Source organism: Xyrauchen texanus, chromosome 18 (assembly GCF_025860055.1).
Source record: "Xyrauchen texanus isolate HMW12.3.18 chromosome 18, RBS_HiC_50CHRs, whole genome shotgun sequence".
NCBI lineage: Eukaryota > Metazoa > Chordata > Actinopteri > Cypriniformes > Catostomidae > Xyrauchen > Xyrauchen texanus.
Window position 1 is genome coordinate 23,870,600 of NC_068293.1, and position 27,219 is coordinate 23,897,818.

At 37.8% G+C, this 27,219-nt stretch overlaps 2 protein-coding genes and 1 long non-coding RNA gene across 8 annotated transcripts in view; 2 read left to right on the forward strand and 1 right to left on the reverse strand.

Annotated features, from left to right (window-relative positions):
• Window positions 1–24,296, forward strand: part of LOC127658701 (zinc finger E-box-binding homeobox 2-like) — a 67,899-nt gene extending 43,603 nt beyond the window's left edge. Inside the window, exons 3-10 of one of the 4 annotated variants that reach the window (XM_052148134.1) lie at window positions 4,967–5,185; window positions 9,516–9,584; window positions 10,609–10,797; window positions 11,474–11,688; window positions 16,012–16,120; window positions 16,424–18,369; window positions 19,713–19,893; window positions 22,097–24,268. In XM_052148134.1, coding sequence (XP_052004094.1) covers window positions 4,967–5,185; window positions 9,516–9,584; window positions 10,609–10,797; window positions 11,474–11,688; window positions 16,012–16,120; window positions 16,424–18,369; window positions 19,713–19,893; window positions 22,097–22,680 — 3,512 coding nt within the window. In that variant the 3' untranslated portion in view covers window positions 22,681–24,268. Of the gene's footprint in view, window positions 1–4,966; window positions 5,186–9,515; window positions 9,585–10,608; window positions 10,798–11,473; window positions 11,689–16,011; window positions 16,121–16,423; window positions 18,370–19,712; window positions 19,894–22,096 lie in introns of all 4 variants that reach the window. The other 3 variants (XM_052148135.1, XM_052148133.1, XM_052148136.1) reach the window with 3 other exon arrangements.
• On the reverse strand, window positions 11,732–15,980 carry LOC127658702 (uncharacterized). Its single transcript, XR_007972449.1, has 3 exons — window positions 13,339–15,980; window positions 12,592–12,646; window positions 11,732–12,412 (listed from the first exon to the last, which is right to left on the reverse strand). It is a non-coding gene; the product is annotated as an uncharacterized LOC127658702 (long non-coding RNA).
• A 1,640-nt stretch (window positions 24,297–25,936) lies between the features above and the next one.
• Window positions 25,937–27,219, forward strand: part of LOC127659051 (glycosyltransferase-like domain-containing protein 1) — a 70,117-nt gene continuing 68,834 nt past the window's right edge. For 2 of the 3 annotated variants that reach the window (XM_052148677.1, XM_052148676.1), the window contains exon 1: window positions 25,937–25,965. The gene's annotated coding sequence lies outside the window, so the exon portion shown is untranslated. The remainder of the gene's footprint in view (window positions 25,966–27,219) is intronic. The other variant, XM_052148678.1, reaches the window with a different exon arrangement.

Consider the following 27,219-nt stretch of genomic DNA (forward strand, 5'->3'; position numbering starts at 1 on the left):
ATCCAGACACTATCTATCAGATTCAAGGCCTTCACTGACAAAGACACATAAACAGCCTTGTGTGGGAGTCACAGATTCATTGTTGACAAGCGTCCAATCAAGTTTTTACTAAACTGATTTTAAAAACGAATTATATGTAATTCTGATCTTAACAGTGTGATGTAAACTTTGTAATTATATTTGTTTTATTATTTTTGACCTAAAATTGGATTCTTTAAAGGAAACCTGTTCCAAACCGGTTTGATTTTCTTTCTTCTGTGGAACACAATAGGGGATGTTAAGCAGAATGTTATGGATTGACAGCTGCAGTCCCCATTCATTTTCATTGCATGGAGAAAAAAAAAAAGCAGTGTCAACATTCTTTAAGATTTCTTGTGTTTCATGGATGAAAGAAAGTCATACATGTTTGGAATGTCACAAGGTTGATTACATGATTTTTGGGTAAATTAAACAGCACTTATTGAGTCTTGTTCATAAAACATGAGCAGAACGAATTTCTGTCTAAATCATTCATAAATACATTATAGCCTTACACTGTTGCATTGAACTGAATGTTACATATGGATTATTTTATGACTGATTAGCAGAAAAATTCACTCTGCCCTTTGCATGAATGAGGCCCTGTTAATATCCAACATGTGAAAATCACTGATTGGTGCAATGCCTATGCACTAGAAGAAATTCCTCTGACATTCCAGCTTTTTTCACATTTGTTGTCTATAACTGCTTGCTCTGCATGCACTTTACTTCTCTGGTGTTTTCAATGAGGCATGAAGCAGGTAAAAGTTTGCCCTCCCTCATCCATTTTGCACATGAAAAGATGCTGCCTGATTTGATTCACATGGATCATTTCCAAGCTATAGCCACTAGGCAGCGACCTCCTTTCAACCGTTTGAAGCCTTACCTAGTTCCCCCTCCCCCACCACTCGCTCAGGTGATGCACACCGCACAGGAGAGAGAGAGAGAAGAGAGCAGTTATTTTCCACCGTCTGTTCCGACGGGTTTCATTACCGTGGCAGAGAGGCACCTGAAAAAGACCTGCGGCAGGCTGTCGGATTCTCACTATGGATACAGAATACACACTCACCTTTCTATTTCAGCCACGTTGTGAGCTGGGAACACACAGAAAGGGGAAGAAGGGAAAAGAAAAGATGGGAAAATATGGATAGCTGTTGGATTACGGCAAAAAGGAAATGCTAAAAAGGTGTGCAAGGTATCGGAGGTCTCTTTCAATCCAGATGGATGTGATTGTTGAGCGCTTGGTGCATCAGAAGCCTTCCCTGTCTTAAAAATATGAATATTTTGATTCATCTACCGCAATATACCAATGAAATGGCTCCAGCGGACAACATGGTATTGGGTTTGCAGGTGTGTCTGCAGTTTTCCCCTGAGCACTGGAAACACACTCGGCATATGAGATGAGAGGAGTCTAAGAGATTGTGACAGGACACATACATACCTGTCTAAACAGCTAAACTGCTCAGAAGAACATGTGTGTGTGTGTGTGTGTGTGTGTGCGCGCAACTCCAGGCAATGGAAGGTGTGAAACTCTCTCAGTTAGCGAAGATAGGCTTAGGTCATCCAAACTGGATAAACACAAGGTATTGTGTTAACTCATGTTTTCATAATTAAGTTCAATCTGTGTTTGCCAATATATTCTCTGCTTTTGGTTTTGTCTGTTGCCGACCGCATACATTTGTGAATGTTGGCTGCATGCTGAGGTCTTGGTAAGGGTGAGTTTCAGTAACATCTAGAAAGGCATTATGCCTTATTCTCAAGGGGCATCTAACAGAATGATAGGTGGGGTTGCTTGATAATACGAAACAGCACGGAGAGAGAGAATGAGAGGGAGGGGAGAAAGGAAGAAGTCAGAGAGAGAGAGAGGAGAGGTGGCCTCTTTGTCTCTGGGGTGAGCACAATGGGCCGTTCACTGCAGGAATTATACTGCAGGACAGCTGCCGGAATGACACGCTGAAATGGCCACCAATAGAATTATGAACAGGGCAGGTTTAAATGGGAAAAAGTGTGTTTGATTGGTAGAAAATGTGTATGCAAAATGTAGGGTCAGTGTTTTGAATCGTCCTTTAAATCAATTTAACATATTTTAAAATAGCTTTTCTGTATTCCTTTTATACAGTAAATACTAATTAACTACTATAAATACAAAAAGACAATGCCACATAATATCTTGGTAACATTTGCCACACCCATGTGACCTCAGAGGCAAACAGTTTGATGGATTGCCTATGAGCACCCATTAATATCTTTTGAAATGCACAAACCTACACGTACACATAGACAAAGTATTTGACTTAGTCAAATCATGTTTCTTCTTTTTGCTAAGATGGTTTTCAAACCTCAGAATTTTCTATTTCTATTTGTGGCATGAGAGGGCAAGAATCTATGCAATTATAGGAAAATCACAACACACTTCCAGAACAAACCATACTGACTTTCCCTGTAATGTAATGTGAAAAAAACAAAAAAACTTACACTCAAGTATTAAAGCAATGTCATTTGGAATGTGGATGGCTAGCATATGCTTAGGCAGGAAAATATGATGTAAAGTGTTTTGTGTTTTGTGTGGGCTTAAAGTCAAAGCACTCAACAGTTCACTATTATTAATATTCAGCCCTGACCTCTGTATTCATCCTCTTGATTCTTTTCCCAGTCCTCCCACTTCTTTCTTTTTCCTCGGTACACTCCCACCATTCAAACTCTGAATGATTGGCCACAGCTTTTTAAATTCAGGGCTGCATTTTGTACGGTACCTGTGTGAGTATATCGTGAGACCAAGTCATTTGCGGTTATTAGTTGCTTAAAGATGAAGTGGTAATTAAATTTGTGGGATAGAGAAGGACAAGAAGTGGAGGGAGGTTAACGGAGGAAAGAAAAAAGCAAGCAAAGGTAAGATGAAGTTGCTTTATGTCCAAGGTATACCAGGACCACACAAAGAGCCTCTCATGTCTTACTTTCAACCACTCCTTTTATGTCTCTTTTTTGCTTTCTCTCTTTCGCCTTCTATTTTTCTTTCAAGAAAGGGGGGGGGGGGGACCTCACCCCTATCCCAAAGTCGTTCCTAAATAATCCCGCTGGTCACACCTCTTAGTAAGAAAGCTTTTTGTCCCACGCCCCTCACCCTGCCATACCACCTCTCCCAACTCGTTGGTATTCTGTCTGGTCAGTGCATTTTGACCATCCCTTGTACCCGAGATGGTTCCCCTTTTAATTTGCACCTGTTGTGCAGTTGTCGGGGGAGCAAATGCAGCCCCACGGATCAGACAAAGATCATATTATGATCAGATACGTGCGGCTAATCTTCACGTCCTCTGGTGAGAGCCGCCAAAGGGAAGCGATCAGCCTTTTTTGCATGGGAACCTGCAGAAAAAGGCGTCATTTGTGTTTTTTTTAAGTAAATGGGCCCCTAGGGAGAGATTAGGGCTAGTTAAGGTATGGAGGAGGGAATGAAGGGTTCCACAGCCCAGTTGAGCCCATTTGATGCCAACAAACTGGGAAATAGAGCACAGATGGAAGGGAAAGTTTGTTGTTTTTCAAAACTCTGTGTTCAGAAGAGGGAGAAAATTGTCCTGAAATCAGCAATTAGGTTTTCGAATCATACCATTAGAGGAACTTCCCACAAGTTCTCACTATTTTGGCAGTGTGCCTCAGAGATAAGGTGCTGGGGAGCCTGGGGAGATTGCTCGATTCGATTGCTACATTAAACTGCTGTTCCCATGATGTAAGCTTCATAGCTTTATTATACCCTTACCGCCTCTAACCCTTTAAATCTACACCATTGTTGGTATGCTTTCTCTCTGTTGTTATTTTATATCAAGTAGCCTTCTGGTCTAATGAGGTATCCATTATATTGGCATCCAGACTGTGAAGATAGGCTATAATTCATACAAATTTCCAATGCAGAGAGCAAAATTAAAGTTATTCAAGTTTGGGTAGCAGTTTAGAATAAGGTTCTATTCATTAAAAGTGCCTTATTGTATTAGGTGTCATGAATGAACAATGAACAATCAAGTTTTGCAGCATATATTAATAATGGTTATTGGTAGTTCCTGTTAGTTTCTAATGCATTGATTGATGTCAATATACACAACTTTTTATGTAAAAAATTTAGTAGTAGGGTACAACGGGGCTAAACACACCCCATTAGCAAAATGTGCTTTGTTGCATCACAAAGTGTATCAAGTTTGAAAAAAGAAAACACATATCTTTTTATTGAATATTAATAGAGAAGTTGGTGTGGAAAAAAAATTATAACGGAAGATTGTTTTGATAAAAAAATAATAATAAAATAAAAAGTGTAAAAGAACTTGGGGGTAAAAGACCCAGAGTGGTTATAATTAAAAATTATTATATGTTAGATCAAATTACCACAAAATCAAACTAAAGACAAGATCTTTGCTATGCTATTATCTCACATATTAAGAAAACTTTACAGTGCATAGTGATAAACAGGTGTTTAGTATTGCGCTGTGGAATTTTGTGTTGCGATTTACTGTTCTGGAAGGAAAATAAATACAATATGTAGAAATTTCTATTACCAAAATAATAAATGCTTCTTTATTGTTCATTGTTAGCTTACGTTTATCATTAACTAATGTTCTTTTATACAACATCATTGTAAAGTGTAACTTGTTTTTGCTATGACATTTGTGTCATGTAAGTATTTATTTATTTATTTATTTAATCGCTTTAAAGTAATGGAGCACTTTTGCAAGGCTACGTGCATTTCCACACATGCCTCTTTGCTGGACTCCTGGCAAAAATATTAGTTGTTTCTTTATTTCTATGGGAACATCAATTATACTGCTTTGGCTTTGATGTCTTGTGCTTATGCATATGTAAAGCAGCTGGGTAACAGGCCAAGATTGTGGCCATATTCCAGATTTCTCTTGAGACTAAGAAATGTGGATGAACCCAAATATAAACACATAGACTCATCTCTCCTCAGTGCTGAGCTATGAAAACGTGGTGGATGCCGGTTCAGGGTCTGATGAGGAGGACAGACTGTTGGGTTCTGAGGGCGAAGGTAGTCCAGCAGGAGTGCCGAGCCTGGAGGCCTCACCCCGGGTAGCCCATGCTCTGCTGTCTTGTCTAGGGGATGAAGAAAATGAAAGCCAGGATGGGGCAGGAGCCCACGTTTGGCGCCACAGAGATCGCAATGGCTCAGGTAAAATTGAGCTGCGAAATTGTGAGACTGATTGATTGACTTTTTTTGTGGCAATAACAAATAAAACATAGACAAAGTTCAGATGTTTATGAACATTTTATTTTTGGAGCAGGCACTCCTTGATATGACAGAGAAGTGATGGAAGACTTCAAGCTAGAAAGCTTAACTAGCATTTAGCATGAACATTTTCAAGAGAGAGAAAAAAGGCAAAAAGTCAAAAATTATTAATACAATTAGTTATTTGTCATTTAGCAGAGACATTTTACCCAGCATTACCTACAACAAATTGCAGGGACAATACCACTGGATCTACTAATGGTTGAAATGGTGAAAACATCAGACCAGTGCAGTTTTTTCTGGTCCTCCAAGTGTTGACAGAAAAGTCCAAGCTAGAAACCTTATTACATTTAGCACTAAAACATTAAATAGAAAACAAAATGAGACCAAAAGAAAAAATATGTAGTTGCTTGAAATTGAGCAGGGCCTAATTTCCCAATAGCGATTGATCTTAGCATTTAAGAGTGTTTTCTATGAGCGATTTCACGAACGCTTGTTATTTTTTACGTGCTTTTCCCAAAACTGCATTTAACATAAACCCGTGAGGATGTGCTTTAAGTGCTAGAGACGCTGTCCATAAATGTGAAGTGCTGAAATGTGACCGTATAGTGCTGCTCATCATTGCAACTTCGTTATATTTGTGCGCAACTTTAAAAATGTTAGTAATTTAGCTGGCTAGAAATCTTTACAAAAAGTTTCTTAAATGTACAACTTAATTCACCACTTGTTTTCACCATTTTGTTTTGCAATCGTTTTGTACAGAACAATATATTTCTTTTAGACAATAACTGCTTTGTTCATCAGATGTGCATTTTAATATTTCGTTTTCAATATTTGCTCTTTGGGTCGAGATTAAAGCTTCCAGGATCTGTGAAGACAGCGGAGACCCTGTGTTTGGTCCTGCTAATGACAACAAGCATTAATTGCATTAATGAGGTTCATTACGAGGTTCACCGTGTTATAGCGGATCGCGAAATGCTTGTGGAAGCTGCACTTTAAGGACATTCACCAATCAAAGGGAGATCTTTGGATTTACTTCCAAAAGTGATAACAATAACAGCAATGCTACACAACATGTGTAGTCCTACACAACACGTGGTGCGGGCGAGAGCACCCTTAGGTGTCAGAGAAGAAGAGGAGACGAGGATGAGGAGCCAATATACTGTACGGACGATTTTGTGCATGGCAGCAAGTTATTGAGTTTTTTCCTTCTCTCTCTGATTGTAATTTTTACAGTTCTCTGCAACAATCATGCCACCACTTTGATGTTACCAACTAGTCCACCAAAAAATGTATTTGTTTACTTATTAATTTATCTGTTCATCCAATATTGACTAACCATTTTCTGCATTTATTATTATTGTTATTATTATTATTAGCCTTGTCTACTAAAAATAAAACGCTTGTATACTGATATTAAATCAGCATAAAGTGTAGCTATAGGTATTTAAATTGTATTACGTGTAATTTCGAGATTGTCCTGCAGGTTTCTGCATAAGTCTGTGTCCTTACAATCTTCTTAATGCTGTACGACTACTCCTGAGGACTCATTAATCTATGAGCATTTTCAAGTACTACTGAAGTTACGATGCTTTTGGGAAATGGGCCGCAAAACTAAGACCATAAGATGAATTCAACGATTTACTTAGGCTTACAATGTTTTTGGGAAAAGAGGCCCAGATCCGTTTTACCCAAAATTGCCTTCAGTAGAACAAATGGCAAGGACAATCCCAAGGGGCAAATCGGTTAAAAACGTCTTTCAGGTACACCATTAGCTCATAGGTTGTCCAGACCTGGAAGCAAATCTCATATTTTTACATTAGCAGGAGAGAGTTGCGTTATTTACCTTAGTTGGATAACACCTAGCATCTGTTTGGTGTATTTGATGTAATTAGAAAAGCTCTCTTTTCTCCATTGGTTTTCTATTTTTTTGTCACAATAAGCAGGTGACACCTAATTGTCAATACCTCATCACTGTCAGCACACCATTTTTTTCTAGCTTTGCTGTGACTCATCCACCCAAAACCAAAAGTGATCAAGTTCACAGTCAAGACCCAAGCTAGTGAGGCTTTAAAGACAAATTCTCTTAATTAGGATCACAGAGCTATCATTTAGCACAAGCCTGCCCTGCCGAAGATTCATTAAAGGCCTTAAATGAAATTTTTAGCATTATGATGGCCATTTACATACATAATAGGCCCACAATTCCCTGGGCCTGGCTGACAGTTACAGAGTGACGGGAGAACTCATGCGAGTCGCCCGGTTTAAAAAAGAAGAAAAAAACCCGACCTCCAGCAATCAGTCTCAGCTAATAACTAAAGCATATGCGTCACTTAACTTCACAGAGTGTCACAGTCCCAGAACTAAACAGGGTCTTCTGGGACGTGTCATTTGCTTGAATGGTGTTTTGTTTAGTTGATGTTCACACCATGATATGCTTGATTAATGGATGTCATCTGAGCTTTCCTATTCGAAGGCCATGCCTTTGGCAAGATTAAAATTTTCAGTCTTAGTGATTGAACACGAAAGCATTAGTTCACTAGCCCAGAAACGTTGTGGTATATGCTGGTAAATGTGACATCTCAAAAGAATCTGCATGAATCATCTTGTGTGGTGCTTCCTCTTTTTCTAGGTGAAGTATTGTTGCTTGAGAACATTGCAGCTCAATTCTGTGGCATGTGCTTTGCTAAAACCTCACTACTACATGCAAAGGAACATCTATATGTAAAGTGTAATGTGCATTCACACATAGGAGGTTTACTTTGTCTCTTGTAGCTCTCTCCAATGTTTTAGCATAGCTGCTGCCTGATTTAAAATGAGACCATGTCATCAGATATATATGTAATTTATTTGTGCATCGAAAAAGAGACAGGACTTCTCTTGTGCTGCGGTTTTTAAAATCACACATTACCTCAGGGGAACGCAGCTACCACAAGCAGAACTGAGACACCAATGTAGTTGCCATTTTGCCTCTCGAGGAAACACATTTTTTTGTCATTCAGACACAGTACATCTAAATTAATCTCTGATACAGCTTCGCTTTCCTTTAAAGATAATTTTTAGTGCGCCACACATGATCTTCAGTCATTCGTATGACATTAAAATATCCCCATGCTAATGCTGCTAAACGCTAACCCTGCCAAAGATGTTTTAAGGAACCTCAAAGGAAAGGACAATGCCATAAATTTAGCAGAATGATTTCACCGGCTACAGTTCTTGCACTTTTATCTGTACGGTGCAGAAGGAGACGATTTCACCAGAAAGGGTTTGTGTAAAGGCAAGCTCCCTGTTAGCAAATGCATTGTCTCTTTAAAACTTTGTGAAATTAAGTGTGTCCAAGTCTAGTAAATCTGTTCTTCTTTTTGATGCTCAAAACATCCCTTCAAAAGGTGCTCTTATAATGATTTCGACTCTCTGCTTTGAAAGGCATCTCTTAAATGTGGTGAAAACTGAGAGAATTCATTGACTTTCAGAAGCTCTCTCAGTTGTCATACTTAGATAATGAGGAAGGAAGTGGAAGGCATTTTTTAAATGAAACAGTTCTAATGCAGGCAAGGCTTGTGTGTGTATGTCAGGAGTGTTGATTACCCTTGTTTTCCCCCTGAATTGTGCTGTTAGAGGTGCTGTATATCCTCCTTTTGTGGGGGAAGCTTATGATACTTGTGACTGCCAGTATAAGGTCACATGAGGGGGAGGAGGAGGAACAAACACAATAGCTGCAGTATATGAGCAAACTCCTCACAGACCACCCTCCTCTCCTCCCTAAATACCTTGACATGATTTCTTAAGCCACGGTTACTGAGAAGTGGCTTTGTACACATATTATTATCTGAGCTGCTGTCAGTGTGTATGAAATGTAACTCTTCCTCTTCTATCATACTGTAGGTTCTTTTCTAGCATTGTGATTTTTGTGTATTGTCATATTTGTCTCACTTGAGTTCTTGAAATTATACATACACATTTAGAAATGTTTATTCCGACATTGTTTCTATAGTTTTAAAAATGCTGCCTTTGGAGCACCATTAAAGCTATAGTTCACCCAAATGAAAATTCTAGCAACATTTATTTACCCTCATGTTGTTCCAAACCCATATGACTTTCTTTCTCCCCTGGAGCACAAAAGGAGATGTTAGAATGTTAGCCTCAGGCTTCATTCACTTTCATTGCATATGGATGGTGACCATTTCTGGTGTAGATTTTGGTGCAGCCTACATGGTTTATGGGTATTTGTTATAATAATGTATTTTCTCTCTTCTACTGGGAATTCTTACAGAGGAAAGAAAAGCTGAGTACAACTCCCTGAGTCCTGACATCTCTCACCATGGAATTGGAAACGGCACAGGTGAGATTGCATCTGTTATAAATCCTTATGTGTAGATGCACAGTGAAGGCCTGTCTGAGTCAAACAGAATTAATTTAACAATTTTAAGAGTTATGTTTTCATAGGAATCAAGCCTTTCAAGAATTTCCTCTTGAATAAATGCATCATGTAATGCTTGAAAGCTAGGTGGATAAAGCCTTTTAAGTTAAGGTCCCCTTATTTGGCAAATGCACACATACAGTATGCATAGCACACAGTTAGGCATGTCAGATAGTTCTTTCTTTATGTGTGTCCACAGGAGATGGAAAATAATAATTTTTAAGTTTAACTGGAATGCGTGGCAAATCACATTTTGCAGCCAAATTGAGTTTAAGATCAAAAAGAATTTGCTCAGTCCATGTACTGTCAAATTGATTAAAGATTGATAAAAGAGACAATAACATTTAAATGTTCTAAGGTTCCAGCGATCTGAAGAAGTATGAATTACAATAACTGATGATTTGTACTTTTTTATTTGATTTAAACCTAGCTACTTCTTTTTAGAACTCACACTTTTGTCAATTCACCCTGTCAATGTTATTTAGCCTTTATCCAATTGACGTCCAAAAAACGATTGTTTACGAAAATCACGTTTCAAATCTCGTTCCATGCAATTACACAACGCATGATCCATAATTCGATTATTGGGTCTGATTTTATGTGTACGATGAACAATACAAAGTGAGATCAGTTACCCTAGCATGACTAATTGCCATATAACCCAATTACCCATAATGCTGGAAATGTTTAAAGCCTTTTCTAACATGCAAGTGGATGCTTAAAGAGTGCTTGATGATCAAGCTGGCTCCTATTAGTCTTTGAAGTGGCCATTATGATGTAACTTAAATAAATACTTCCACCTTTAAAGGCCTTCTAATGGTTTGGACTCCACTACATCACACTTAGAGTGACCAGTGTCCTAATATTCTGCTAGGTCTGTTCCAGTGACAACACGCATCAACCTCTAGACTCATTTGTGCCTTTTCTCCCAACTTCCTGTGTGCAGTTAAGGGTATCAATGCCACTTCAGAGTTGGAAAGCATTTTTGGAAAGAGGAAACTGGACGACAGTGAGGTACACGCGGCAAGCATTGCTGAGTACCTACAGGACACTGTTATCATTTACCCAGAGGACCCAGAGGAGGGCACACGACTGAGCACACCAGAGGACAATGGACAAGATGAAAATGAAAGCGGTAAGTCTTTAAAAGTATACATCAAGTATTTTACATGATACATATAAAGGCACAATACTTACAATTTTGCCTTATTTTTATTTACAAAGTAGGGCTCTATTAAAGGCCTACATCTAACAACTATTTTGGTAATTTGATAAACGTATTTATATAAAAGCAATATATTACTCATGTTGTCCAATGCTTTCCTTCAAACAATTAACACATTAAAGGATATAAAACCAAAAAAGTAAAATTAATTATTAAGGCCTCATTCCTGAAACATCCTTCATTATCACCATCTTCACATTCAATTTCACATTGTGTACACAAAAAAGTTTAAAATATAAACTTCACAATAAAAGAGTACACATTCAATTGTTCAATAATTACATTTGTTGTCAATCATACGTATTAATGATTTCTAGCTATTTGAGATATTAGTTGTTGCCACACATACTCTAAATTAATCTTTCTTATGGTATTTGAATGATTTTCACAGTCTATCAGTGATATCTTACTAACAAACACACAAAAAATGACACATTACAATTTTTTGTTGTTTCACAAAACTGATTGCAATGCTTTGCCTATCATTCTCCCATAGCCTGATATGGCAACTCTTTGTCTCAATTACACTGTTTTTTGTTGACTCCCCCCCAACTTCACTCTGTTCACTCCTCTCTGTTTTGCCCAGATCTGGCACTGAGGACACCAGATGCCTTTGCCCAACTGTTGACCTGCCCCTACTGTGACCGGGGCTACAAGCGGTTGACCTCTCTAAAGGAGCACATCAAGTACCGACATGAGAAAAATGAAGAGAGCTTCCCCTGTCCCCTGTGCAGTGACACCTTCCCTTACCACACCCAGCTTGATCGCCATATGGCCACACACAAGGCCGCCAGAGATCAGGTGAGACAAAGCCCACCTCAGTCAGCACACACCCTCAGTACTTTCTACTGGTTTGATTATGCCTTTCAGGATTCAACTGGGAATTGCAATGAAACATGCCAGTTTTAATCTCAGACAACCAAATCAAACTGAAAGAAGCTGCATCTCTCATTTTTAGACTGTTTGCTTAAAGGAATAGTTCACCCAAAAATGAAAATTCTGTCATTATTTACTCACACTTATGGTCTGCACTTATATAGCACCTTTTTTAACCTTAGCGGTTACCAAAGCATTTACACTGTTTCTAGAGACTCTGGGGGCCCCAGGCAGAAGGGACCTGGTGACCCCCCAACACACAACCACCCCTACTACCCCCATAAGGCACATTAATCATTAATCCATGCACATTGTTTATTATACAAACAAATCTTTTATTTTCCATGAAATGCTTTCTTTTCAATGGAAATAATGTAAATAAAATATAAAATATGAATAAAGGCAAACTTTGCATACATAATATAAATAACTCCAAATACACAAACAATACAAAAAAATTGCTTACAAAACCATAGTGCACATTTTTTATCAGATTTTGGAGTTGCTGTGGTTAAGTCTGGATGTGGTGAGGAGGAGGAAGTGGTGGTAAGGATTGGTGTGGCCCCTTGTAATGGAACTGACGTGCTGCCACTGGAAGTACTGGCCATGTCTTCCTCAAGGTCCTCCTCGTGACTTGAAGTTGATATTGCTGGAGAAAAAAAAAATACTCGTAATTTATAAATGAGTATACAAATAAAAAGTATACAAATATGAAGTAAGTCATTGTTTAACGACAAATATCTGTGATGCCATATTTAATCAAATAATCGAATAATATATGTATAGTGGAGAGCAAGTCAAGGTCAAATTAGAATAACTTAATTTTACCTTCATCTGTTGAGGCATCTTTGTTGAGGTGGACAAAGAAATTTAAGCAAAGCACCTTCAGAAGTAAAGAAAAGAGTACAATTGTATTTGGCCGTGCAAGCACAGTCCACAAACACCAAAAAGATCTGTATGAAATAATTCACAAAGAGCTAATGGCAACAACAACACTTTAGCTTATGTTAACATTTTGTTTATTGTAACATTTTTACAAGAAAATTCAATTATATATATAAAATAACTAAGTTAGCTTGTTCTGTCGAAACTGTCACAGTAACAGATATAATATCTTCCAAATATGCATTAGTAACATCTTTGGAAGATATTATATCTGTTACTGTGACAGTTTCGACAGAACAAGCTAACCTAGTATACTGATAAAGTAACTGTTGTTAGCATCGATGTTGTTAGCAATTGACAACCAAATCATTATGCTACTAATGGGAGAAATTAAACATTTGGCATAACTAACTTATTCTATGCAAGGTTCTGTATACACAGCACAGCCATTGGCAAAAAAGAACATAGCTTATGTTAACATTTTATACACTTGTAAAAACAAATGTACAGAGATATACTAGCTATGTTTTATGCATCACACGTTTCTAGACAGTGTAAGCTAGTCTACTGATTAACTAGCTGTTGTTACAATTGAACTGACAAATGACAACCACATTTTCTGATGCGTGGTGGGACAAATTACACCCCTTGACATTACTCCTTCATTCAGTGTAACAGATTCTCACTTACCAGTGTCTCGTTTTTTCTTCCTCTTGCTTTCGTTTCCTTTTAATATGCCCGGACGGGTAAATCCGCTTCATGGTCCGTTCGTAGCATGGGGGCCCCTTTAGGGGGGTTCCGGACATGTCATGCAGTGACTTGTACCATCAAAAAATTTAAGAGGGTTCCATGTTGTCGTTGCTGTGGTCCAATGTAATCAGCCGTCCTTCAGGGGGCCCCCTTCCAGCTTGGGGCCCCAGGCAATTGCCTGGTTTGCCTACCCCGTTGTAACGTCTCTGACTGTGTTCCATTCACCCATTCACACACACACTCATACACCAATGACGGCAGAGCTGCCATGCAAGGCGCTAGCCTGACATTGGGAGCAACTTGGGGTTCAGTGTCTTGCACAAGGACACTTCGGCATGTGGAGTCATGTGGTCCAGGAATCGAACCGCCAACCCTGTGATTAGTGGCCAAACCCACTCTACTACCTGAGCCACAGATGCCCTTATGTCAATAAAAACATTTATGTTGTTAATTTTATTTATTTTGTGGAACATTATAGGAGAATTTCTTTGAGGAATATTTACACAGATCTTGCCATACAATTAGAGTTCATAGTTATTATGTATATTAAGATCCTAAAGGACAAATATGCCCACAAAAAAAGCACTGTTAAAGTCATCAATATGTCTAAGTCCAACATTATAATGTTTTTGGTCCTTTTTTGAGCATGACAGCTCCTGGTCATTATGAATTGTCATTGTGTGAAAAGAGCAGCAGAATGATTCTTCAAATATTTCTACTTTTGCATTCCATGTCAAGTCAAGTCAAATTTAATTGCATAGCTCTTATCACAACAGGCATTGTTTCAAAGCAGCTGTAAATAAAATTACTAGAATATAATGCCAAAATTAGTTATTTATGTTTAGAAATAATAGTGGTTAAAATTAGTAAACTAAGTAAGTGGTGTGGGTCAATGGTTAAACAAAATTAATTTGTATGAACTATAAGTTTTAGTGTTAAAGTTCTTGAAGTCATCCTGAATTAACTGAGAAAATACACGTAGATGCATTTTCCTTTGATTTTGGCCAATGCAGGCTTTTATTAGTGGTTAATTTTCTATATAGTTTGAGAGAGTGTTGTCCCTCTTTTGACCAAGTTGATATAGGTATCATTCAGTTAGGAGCATCGCAGTCCGGATGGAAGTTTATGGTTGGTAATTTTGGTGAACTCCATCCTGAGCCCATGCTTCAGACAGTGGTTCCATAAAAAAATAACAGCATACGTAATTGGAATGACCAGAGAATGAGTAAATAATGACAGCATTTACATTTTTGGGTAAACGATCACTTTAAGCATGTCAGAGGAGGGCATGTTTTAGCCTTTTGCTAGCTCCACCGCATCCAGCATTGACCAAGCTCCTCCAGAGCCTCTTTAAACCTGAATCCTTCACACCCGAGCCACAGCTGTGCACTGTCATACTCCCCTCCCCTCCACCCACAGCCGGCCATGTGTGGGTTGCTCTAGTACATAGAGATCTATAGGCCTGCTGACTGTGTCATGTTAGTTCTCAACATGGGGATGCTCTGACAAGGCAGTGATATGGAGCTCACTTGAAAAGAAATCCCCACATTGCTTTACAGTATTTAAAAAAGAAACAGGTCTGTGTTTGATGTGGTAAATGAGTTCTCAGTTGTTTGATAGGATTATAACAGGATATCCTGCATTTAGGCTTTCAACTTTGAACCTTATTGAAAAGGAACTGAGTGGAATACTTGCCTCAACCTCATCTTACTGTCTGATTCACACTTGCATACACACACACACACACACACACACACACACACACACACACACACACACACACACACACACACACACACACACACACACGTGCACCTTCCCAGACTGATTTAAACATGACCAGATGGCTTTTCCTCCGGTGATCTGGGGTATCCTAATCCTTAAAAGACTTAAAGTGTTTGTTTATTTGCTCTCAAGGGGTATTTTTCTGAATGGCTTTGAACATCAATTCCTAGGTTCACCTTGCTAGTTTTGGTTTTATATTTCATGGGGTGTTCAGTGCATATATGTGCATACAGTATATGGAAAGCCTGATACACAAATATGACTGAACATTGGGAGAAATAACTTCTACATAGTATTTTACATCTCAACTAAATGTGCACTTGTGGACACCCACACATTTTTCAGAGACCTTTTGTATCTGTGTGTGGGGTGCAGGGTGAATGTTGTTGTTTTGTTGTGCATCTGGGGCCCACATTTGAATTTTAAATGCAGAGAGAGCACCTATGTTCCTATGTTTAACCTTTAATGGTAAATATAGATATTTTAGATAATATATTTTCTTTATCTTTATATAAAAAAAATAAGAAACTCTTGAAAAAAAAAAACAACAACAACACAAAAAAAAACTTTGAAACCTATGCTATAAATTAGTTACTGTATGAGGTACACAGAAGGCAAAAAGTTACCAACAATAAAAGTTAATTATACAGAAAAAAAAATCTTAAATAACTGGACTAATTTATATGTTTGTTTATAAAATAAATAATATGATCTTTTAAATGAAATTGTATTAAATATTATTAGATGTCAGAAATAATCATAAGCTATTGTGGCTGTTCTACCTGTGTATAATCTCTCTATGATCTGTAATCTTTCTCTCCTTATCAGCCACAACTGCCAAACGAAGGGGCCGGCAACCGCAAGTTCAAATGCACAGAGTGTGGCAAAGCCTTCAAATACAAGCATCATTTGAAAGAGCACCTCCGCATTCACAGTGGTAAGCAAAGCTGAGATGTTGAGAACCTCCTTACATAAGAGCTATAAGATGAATGACAATATAAAATATAGCTAATTTTATCTCAGATGTTTCTAATTTGCCTAATGGTAATTCACTGTGGTTTGGCTTGTCAGGGTGGATAATGAATATTTAAAACCATAATTGTATAATTATGCAAGAATTAAGATCCCTTCATTCATCAAGCAGAACAGTAAAATAATAGTTTAATGCTAAAAAATAAATAAATAAAAGGAACATAGCAAAATAAAATAGATATAAATAATGTTTTTATTTTTTTTTTAGGTGAGAAGCCATACGAGTGCTCCAACTGTAAGAAGCGCTTCTCCCATTCTGGCTCCTACAGCTCCCACATAAGTAGCAAGAAGTGTATTGGCCTCATCTCTATTAATGGACGGGTACGCCATGGAATCAACACCAAGCCTGGTTCATCACCAAACTCTGCGGCATCCTCCCCTGGCAGTCCTGCATTAGCTCAGCTCCGTCACAAACTGGAGAATGGCAGGTCTATGAGCCTCCAAGACACATCTTCCCACCAAGACATCAAGTCTGAGCCCATGGACTTCAATGAATACCGTCTCATGATTGCATCTCAGCAAGAATATGGTGGGCCAGGAGCCTTTCTTAATGGCAGTGGCCATGGGGGGAGCTCTCCAGGGATACACAATTCGTCTCAGCACCCCCTGCAACACCTGGGTATTGTATTGGATTCTCATCCACTGGGATATCCGGGGTTCAGCAACAACATGAGTGAGGTTCAGAAGGTTCTTCAGATCGTGGACAACACAGTTTTCAGGCAGAAGATGGATGGCAACCCAGAAGAGATCTCTAAGCTCAGAGCATACATGAAGGAATTAGGTTCCCAGATGGAGGAGCAGAAGCTGGCTCTAGCATCCAAGCAAAGCTTCCTTGGCGTTGATCACAACAGTCCCACAAAGACCATCATTGACTACACACTAGAAAAGGTCAATGAAGCCAAAGCGTGTCTCCAGAGTTTAACGGAAGATTCTAAGAGGCGGGCTATGGATATCAAAAAAGAAAGACCCAGCCATGGCATGGATCTTGGATCAGAAGACAAAGCACAGATGAGGGATGCACAATATGTGCCATACTCATGTCAGTATTGCAAGGAGACATTTTCTGGCCCTATTCCATTGCATCAACATGAGCGCTACCTTTGTAAGATGAATGAGGAGATCAAGGCTGTCCTTAAACCTAATGATTCTTTACCACCAAGCCACAGGGGACTTTTTGGCACTGAGCAGCAGGACTTATCCATTTCTGAGAGGAATGCCACCAGCCCGGTCAATCCCTACATGGATCACATGTCAGTACTAAATACTTACTTTGCCATGAACACTGATCCCAACTCTGAGGAACTGAGGAAGATCTCCATGGCAGTAGGTCTTCCTCAGGAGATTGTGAAGGATTGGTTTGTGCAATGGAAAGCTCAATCTCACCACAGCTTGTCTAGGAAAAGATCTCCTGAGAGAAACTGTGCAGAAATTAACAATGGCTTGGTCCGAGAGTCAGCACTTACCCGGTCACCTGTTTCTATGAGCCAATATGGCGACTCAACAGCAGAGATTCAAGCCATCACCAATGGCGATTCAGGGCACAGGCTGTCCAAACCACATCAGTTTACAGGCATCAGGCAGACCAATGAAAAGCCACTTGACTCTGTGGACCGTTTGAGAGCTGAAACACCCTCACCGTTGAACCTCTCGTCGTCATCATCGAAAAACTCACATAGCAGTTCGTACACCCCTAACAGCCTCGCCTCGGAGGATGTCCATGGGGAACCACTTGACTTGTCTTTGCCAAAACAAGTTTCCAAGGCAGAACGGAGGACCAAACCAAATGGTTTTTCCTTTGACCACAGTAGTGACTCCTCTGCACGTGAACAGGGAACAGAACCTTTAAACTTGGCCCAAATTAAGAAGGAGTTCAATGGGCCCAATGAAAATCAAATCGAGAAAGCTCAAAGCCCCATCTTTAGCATAAACCCCTTCTGTAGCAGCCATATGTACACCTCTCTTCCACCTCATGGAGCATTCCCTCCACCTACATTCATGTCTCCAGCTCAGGCCAGCATCCCAGGACTCAGGCCTTACCCAGGGTTGGATCCCATGAGCTTTCTACCACATATGGCTTATACTTATGCAGCAGGGGCAGCCACCTTTGCTGAGATGCAGCAACGTCGGAAATACCAGCGGAAACCAGGCTTCCAGGTAAATAAAATATTTTGGTACCTTGAAATAGCAATAGCAATCCCATACAAAACCATTCCAATTACATTTAAACTGTTAACTGAGAACCCTAATAAGTCAGCAGAACAAAAAAAAAAAAAAAACAATTGAGGCAGTCAGTCCCATCAAATTTATTTTATGTTAATAAACTCCCAATTTTAAGTTAATAGTACTTTCTGATTTTCATTTTGTACTACACATACATGCTAATGCTACTAATTTGAAATACTATGTAAGATAACTTGCACATTTTGATGGCATTTAACTTGAAATTTAACTTTTGAACTTAATTTTAAATTACATTGTAATCTCAATTTACACACTTCAAATATAGGGTACCTACTGTAACTAGCTAGTAAGATCTAGCTAGTGCAGTTAATGTTAGCACACTGAATGCATGCTAATTAATAACATCATGCTTTGTTTAGCATAGGAATTGCTCAATAAGTAGAGCAACACTTGCATACTTAACTAATACCTGTCCTTAACCTAAGATCAAGCACCACTAATCACCATACTGGTAACACCTAAAACTCCAACATAACAGAAACTATTCTAAATAACACAGCAAAACTAATAAGTCTCCCCATTACATACATTTTGCACAAAGACACTTTATAAGCACTTAATATTTTAACGTTTACTCTTCATTTCGAGTGCCATTTAAAGCATTTTGGAAAATAGAAATCCCTTTCCCAGTTCCTGTTAAATTTAAGTTCCTATAAATTTAAAGAGACATTAAATTCAAAACAATAAAAAAATTCAGGTTACTTAAATGGTGTCAGTTTTGTGAACTCAAAAGAAAGAAAAAGTTCTAAATACTCATTAAGGTTCATTTATTTGAACTAATGTGTAATTTATTTCATTTTTATTTACTCAAAACAATTAAGTATTTTGAGCATTAGAGTTTACTGTGTGTTTGATAAAGCTGAATTAAATCATTGTGTAACAGTCGGTCTTATGATGCACAATTTAATAAGATGAATAAATACATTAAATAATTATTTAATAATTACAAAATGCCTCCATTAAATTTCATATGTTACCAGAGATCTGTACTTCCTCAAAATACTATGTCTACTATACTCTTATTACTAAACTAAGAAAACCAATTTAAAGTCCTGTCTGTATCAAGCCCATATGTCACTCTTTTTGAGACATCTTCAGGCAATAAAGGCCTTACACAGGTTACAGAGATAAGCTCTGTCCAGACTTGGTATAAAACATGGGGCAGATGCTGTCTCCTCCTATGTGGCAGGTTAGGATTAGGATTAATGGCAGGTTAGGATTGTCCATAAAGTGTCTAAAATCTGTTTGTCTTGCAGGGGGAGCTACTGGACAGTGCAGGGGACTATCTGTCAGGGCTAGAGGATCTGACAGACAGCGAGTCGCTGCTCACCCGGAAGAAGATTAAGAAGACTGAAAGTGGTATGTACGCGTGTGACTTGTGCGACAAAACATTCCAGAAGACCAGTTCCCTCCTAAGACACAAATATGAGCACACAGGTATATCACATTTAGACAACTCTTTTTTTTTTTTACCTTAGTCCATCACCCCCAAGTAATCTCCTTTTACCACATTGTGTTTTTTTACTTCTTATTTCTTCATTCCTTTCCTGCTTTAAATTTTTTTTTTCTGTCCATTGCCATTTTTGGTTGCACATTTCAAACCCATGACAACGGTGTAATGATTTCTTTCTTTTTGACAGGCTAAAAGGGGATATATATTACCTTAAGTGACACAGCCCATAAGAAAGATAAATCATAAATGAATCTCTTTAATATCTCAATTGTTTCTGTCTTTAGACAGCAATGAGATTGAGACCAAATGTAAACTTTAGAAGAGATCTCCACAATGTCTCAGATTTGTCAAGACACCAAAATATGCAATCAAAAGTCAAATATATAATTTTGAACATTTATCATCAGATTCTTCCAAAACCAAATTATCAGAGCTATGCTATCAACATTAACTTTATTGCTCTATACTCTTCCAGTATGCCAAGAACCGCCCCATTGTTGTCTATTTTTATTTCTCCTAAGGAATATTAAGAGCAAGATCTGTGACAAAAGAATTGATCCTTAAATGAATTATAACTGAGAACTCCCTTATGTCTTCTGTGCTATGAAAAAGCAATAGAATATCCCTCTGGGAGATGATATTTAAAATCCAGCTAAAATGACACAAATACTTGAGTTTCCTCTTTAAATGGAAGATGCTCTCACAAGCTTTCTTATACTCATTTTGTTCAATGAAAAACAAATCTCACATAGCTTGTAAATTCAGCATTTACTGTAGAACACCAGTCAGAATGCAGGCACATTGTTAGAGCAGTTAACTGGCATACCAACATGGCACAGTATGCCAGGTGTATGAAAGCCTTATGTGTGTGTTGCATTTTTAATGCCACAATGTGACCTCCCCTCCTGGGGAACTCCTCTCTTTCACATGTTTGCATCATCCCTCACTTGCATTCTTCGGTTGGAATGCATAGAGAGGAATCTGCCATCTTGCCTATTTTTGAACTTGATGAGGGAGGTGGGGAAAGGGACCATCTTAAGTATGGCTGTTATGGAAGGTGTTGCAGGCATGCCAGGGCTATTCATGGCCAAGAATATAGTACAACTTTTCATGTGCTTGAAGCCGATGGCGAGTGTGTGGGATTTTAAGGCAAGTATGTTTCTGGTGGAATTACTTAATGCCAAATAGCAAGTCCCATCTACATCACTGATTAGACTGGAATTCATTTAAATTTGCTTCTTTCTAAGAGTCAATACAGTTGTTGTGATCATGGCTTCAGAATGACAATAGTGTGCCGGAGGTGAGATGTTTTGTTTGTTGTAAGGGATATATGCATCACAAGGCTGCTGTCTTGTCTAAGCATTTTTTAATCTCAAGACATGATGTCATCAAACTCTGTCAGAGATTCTGTCTGCCTTGCTTTCACCTTGTGCAGCATAGAACCATAATCACCCGATCTTCTTAGCTACATTCAGAACAGTCACAGCCAGCCTCAGAATAGCACCTCAGGACTGTGGCTTTCCCCTCACCTTCAGTTTCAGTTCAGTGCTCAACAAGGAGGGCTATTTTAAACTATTTTTACAGTACAATGTTATAACTTGAAACAATGTGTGTCTCAGTAAATTTACCTTACATTTAACTGTTATGCAAACAAAATAGAAATATTATATTTAAAGCGATAGTTCACCCAAAAATGAAAGTCCTGTCATCATTTACTCACCCTCATGTTGTTCCAAACCCGCATGGAACACAAAAGGAGATGTTAGGCAAAATGTTGGCATCAGTCACCATTCACTTCCATTGAATGGAAAAAAGATATGGAAGTGAGTATGTATAAGTATGGAAGTGAATGGTGACTTAGTATGTCATTCACCCTAAATGACATAGGTAGAATGACATACTAATTCACCATTCACTTCCATTGCATCTTCTTTTCCATACACTGTTAGTGAATGGTGACTGAGGCAAACATTCTGACTAACATCTTCTTTTGAGTTCCATGCGGGTTTGGAACAACATGAGGGTGAGTAAATGATGATATAATTTTAATTTTGTTTGGGTGAACTATCCTTTTAAATACAGACTATTTAATGTAAGTTTGTGCATTTCCGTACAGTTTTTTGATGCCCTAAAATGGCGTTGATGCTGTGCTAACCTTTCGGCTCCTCTCTCTTTGTGTGTCTACAGGAAAGCGGCCTCACCAGTGCCAAATTTGTAAGAAGGCCTTCAAACACAAGCACCACCTCATCGAGCACTCACGCCTACATTCGGGCGAGAAACCCTACCAGTGTGACAAATGTGGCAAGCGCTTCTCCCACTCTGGCTCTTACTCGCAGCACATGAACCACCGATATTCCTACTGCAAACGGGAGGCGGAGGAGCGTGAGGCTGCCAAAAAAGATAGCCATGACAACGGCGGACCTTTGGAGCCTACAGAGCTCCTCATGCGTCGGGCTTACCTTCAAGGCCTCGGCCCTCTGGGGTTTTCTGATCCAGAGGACCAGGCTGAGGACATCACACGAGGAAACACCATACTGAGAGATGGCACAGAGGATGGGGCCAGAGAGGCAGAGGAGGTGTATCCGCAAGTGACAGGGTTGGAAGTGGAGATGGAGGAAGAGGAGCAGAGATTTGACACTCAGAGCCCTGATGGGACAGCTAAAGATGAGAAAGAGAGTGAAGTAACAGGAGGGACAGAAGACGAGATTTCAGAAGAGGGAAAATTGGCAAGCAAAATAAATCCTGACGGCAAGAATGAGGATGCTGATTAACTACTGCATTTCGGATTAAGCTTCCTGCATTCTTTGTTTTTGTTTTCCCTCAAGCTTGTATTGCGCCCTTCTTCCACCCCTTTGGAGGGACTTTGAGCCAGATACACATTTGTATCACACTGCCACAACTTGGTTATCTGAGCGTGTGCCTGAGGCTTGCACTCATTAAAATAAAGAGTGCCAAAAAACAGGCATCATAAACTAGGTTGAAACATGAAGAAATCCATATTATGCAAAAATAACGATTGTCAAGTTAAAAAAAGAGAGGTTTTTAAAATGTACATAAGCGGTGCTTATTTCCATATAACTCCTGTGTTTCAATGTGGTTGTAGCACAAATTGGACATTGCACTCTTAAGTATTATAAAAAAGGCAAAATGAAAAATCAAAAAAAGAAAAGAAAAACAACTTTTTTATGTTAAAAAAAGCATTGCCTATACAGTATGTACTTATACTGCATTTGAAGACGCAGTTGTGTGTCAGTGTTATAGTTCGTCTATCACTTCCTGTGATACCCTTGATTTTACCTTTGTTTTCCTAACCAGCCACACTATTTTGGGGGTCTCACCATGGCATTTAATGAAATAATTGTACCTAAAAAAAAAAAACAATACCTATGTGATTCTTAAACATACAAAGTCTTAAGGTTGGCCAGGGGTGGAAGGAAAGTGTGTGAGAAACTAATGATGGTGAATATTCATTGTATGAGTGTTCGTCAGAACCCCTGCGTTTTTCGTTCGAGAAAAGCCTTATATGCAAACCCTTTCACCTGTGTTTTCTGCAAGTGCCATCCTTGTACAGTAAAAAGCAAAGTCAACTAGTGTTCTCTTTGCACCTGCTTTAGTGTTAAATAAAATATTTCACCTTGTTGTTTGAAATACCTACATCAGTATTAGTATATCTAGACTGCAGTTGTTTAGTTTACATATTGTTTGTGCAATTTTCTGTATTTTTAAGGTCATCTGTCAGTATTATCTTGGTTTGTTTTGTTTTGTTCAATACAAAATTCACTTTTATTTTAAACTACCATTTTATTTATGTGACTCATTTTATATTTCCTAATTATATTTATTTCATACTGTAGTGTACAGTATTATAGTTCCTTGATATAGATATATTTTAGTAAATAAGGATCCTTACAAGTGGAGCAAATTTTACGTAAAGAGAGCATTTATTGTATCTGGAGCGATTGATGTGAATTGCTGTTAATACTACACTTACCTGATGAAGGAGAATCTACAATTTGGGAACTTTTGATACAATATTGTGAAAACACTGTATTTTTGACTGAAAGGAAAAAAGAATTCCACTTTATTCATCTTATTTGTTTTTTCCTTTTTTCCCCTTTTTAGCTAAATAAATAAAGGGGGGCTGTGGTTGTTGGGATTTTTGAAATGTCTGTTGAAGTATAATTTAATTTTTATTTGTAATTTCTCTTGAAATTGAACTTGCTCGAAATAAATGTAGCCCAATTTAATTTTGAAAGCCTGTGCAACATGTCACTGAATTCTACTCACAATTTGACAAACATCAATTTGAGTATTTTACAAATGTAATTTCTTACATAAAATACAGAATAATCATAAAGCCAAGCATGATAACAAAGGTTTTATTTAAATAGATTAGTACCTTTATAGTGTGTGTGTGTGTGTGTGTGTGTGTGTGTCTTTCTCATATGTGCTGCTAGTGTTATCCAAATTATAAATCACCTTCATAAATTTCAGAAAAACAGCTATCAACATCAGGCTTTAATATTTCCTGGTAAAATGTTCCCTGCTATCATTTAATTAATTACTGGAACCTTTACTTTTTGATGTGGATTACACATTGCAATATAATCCACCTTATCAAAGTCTCTCACAGTATGATAGCCTTCTATTAGTCTCTTTGAAGTTGAATGATGTTGGGTTGCGCTAAATTAACATCATCTGCAGGCTGCCAAACTGACTGTGAAGTCTCGAAGTTGGAACTCTAAGGAGTTCCATTAACCATGACCTTGCTAATTTTCTCAACTCACTCATCTCAAGTTTAATTTTCAAGGAACTATTCAAGTCACTTTTCTCCCTGCAGGGTTGACAGTCCATTTCATTTTAGAAGCTGAGGTTACTGTATAAATTGGCCCTGTCAGATTATACAGCACAGTACTTTTATAAATGATACATTCTTCTGCAATACATGTTTTCTTTACGGTCCAATTTTTGTTAATTGCTCTAAAAATAAACAAATAATTGCATAAGTGGGAAAATTACTTCAGCAGTCCTATGATAATGACACTTGAAATTGTTTATTTTGAACACTTAGTTTCTACCAAATTATAAGATATCTAAAATGAAAAGTGAAGCTGTAATTAATTTGGTACGAGGCTGCAGTGGTTCTGTTTGCATTCCATTCAGGTGAGTATCTGAAGGGCTAGTAAATGCTGTTGATCAAACACAGCACTTTACCTAAGAGGCCTACATTTATGTCTGTTCAAATATATCAAACTGATTTGTTTGAAATTGAAGAAATAATTCTATATTCACAAACATACAAACTGCTGACAAGAATTAACGTCTGCATATACAGTACAGTACAGTACAAGTACAGAGGAAATATATCAGAAATTATATGATTTTTTTTACTTTAGGTATATCTGTTGCTGTGTCACAAAAGAAAAAAGCCCAAATTAAAATGTAAATAAATAAATACATATATATATATATGTTTACTTTAGAAGAAGAAAGTCATAAAAGTCTATTCACATTTCTTTCTTATATGGTAGAAACATGAAAAATAATAATTAATAATTAATTATAAATTACAAACAACAACAATATATGCATATATTTTACAATAACTTCTTATTGTTACACCACTGTGGAAAAACAAAAGAAAGAAAACAAAACAAAAAACAAACAAACAAGAAACTTAACAAAAAGACAGCAAGATTATTAAAGTTTATTACACTGTTTTAAGGAGATCCCATAATCATTTATGTCTTTACAGAAGTAAATATAACTGTAATTATGTATTTTAATGAAAACATTTGTTTTCATAGTATTTTTTAAGGAATGAGCTGTTTACAGATATAAGTGTGTGTGATGTAGAGTTGCAGTAGGTTAAGGTATACTGAGTAAAACATGTAACTATTGACATAAGGTATTGAAAAGAACATGCACTTTCAGGAATAACATACGAAGTCTGGAGAAATTAGAGGACCTCTCGGGATTTCAAGCTTCAGCCCTGGATAGCGTCATCACGCACTGTGACGTCATTACGTAAACACGCGCTGGGCTTTCAGGAAGAGGTAAGAATGAATTGAACACGCGGATCTTAGACGATTTCTGCCTCAGTTACTGATTTAAAACTTACATTGGAATGCTCACTATGAGCAAATAACCAAAGGGAGACAAAAGCATATGCGGTTGTGCAGTTATAGCAATATGTATATGCTGCTGTCTTCTAAATAAAGGTAAAGCTAATTTGTTCTCATAAATCTGCAATGTGAATTCATTTCACATCCGACAGTAGCATTGTCGTTTGCACACTTAAAGGAATAGTTCACCCAACATCTCTTATAATTTACCTCATTGCATCTCAGATGTCATTTACTTTCTTCAGCAGAACGCAAATGAGGGTTTTTGAAAAATATCTCCCCTCTGTAGGTCCTTACAATGCAAGTGGATGGTGATCAGCACTTCAAAGCTCTAAAAAGTCGTATTAAAAGTATTCTATAAGACTCCTGTGGTTAAATGTCTTCTAAAGCGATACGATCTATTTTGGTGAGAAACGGATCAATATTTTAAAGTCTTTTTTTTTTTTTTAGGGCTGCACAAATATGAAAATAAAAAATTTACAATTGTCGTTTTTGCCCTTGATATTGTAGTCGCGATTATTAGCATTGTAGCAGATTTCAACAGTGGATATGAGTTGCACTCTATTACAAATATTGTAATAATGTTGTAATAATAATTATTGATCAGGCTAATAAAATGTATTTTAAAGGGATATCTATGGTATAGAAGTAATATGTGTAGTTGTTTTCTGAACTACTGACAAAACCAGATTTAATTGATTCAATATGTCAGTGTGACATGTAACAGGTTGAAAAATTCACATCCCCACGTACATTAAATAATATGACATATATAACATTCAAACTTATTAACAACTGATTTAAATTGACCAAGTTACTTCATTCAGTCAGCGCGGTGGTGACAAGAAGGGTGCCCATTCGTCCCCTTGAATCTTCAATGGTGATTATGTTCATGTAAGATCAGCATTAGATCATATTTGGCTTTAGCGGTTGCACTTTGGAAATTAAAAGCAGCCATTTGCGATCGGAGTTTGTGCAATTCGAAAATGTTAAATCTTGCAGCTGCTGAGCAATGGGTCTAAGTAGAGCAGATTGAAAAAACAAAGATAGTGATTTGTGAAATATGCCATTCATGCCATATTCTTTATGTTGAATACACCTCCAAAACAAGCTTTGAACAGTTAAGCTGAATTACTTTATTGCTATTTTATACAAACCAAATTCACAATGGCCTACTTATTAACA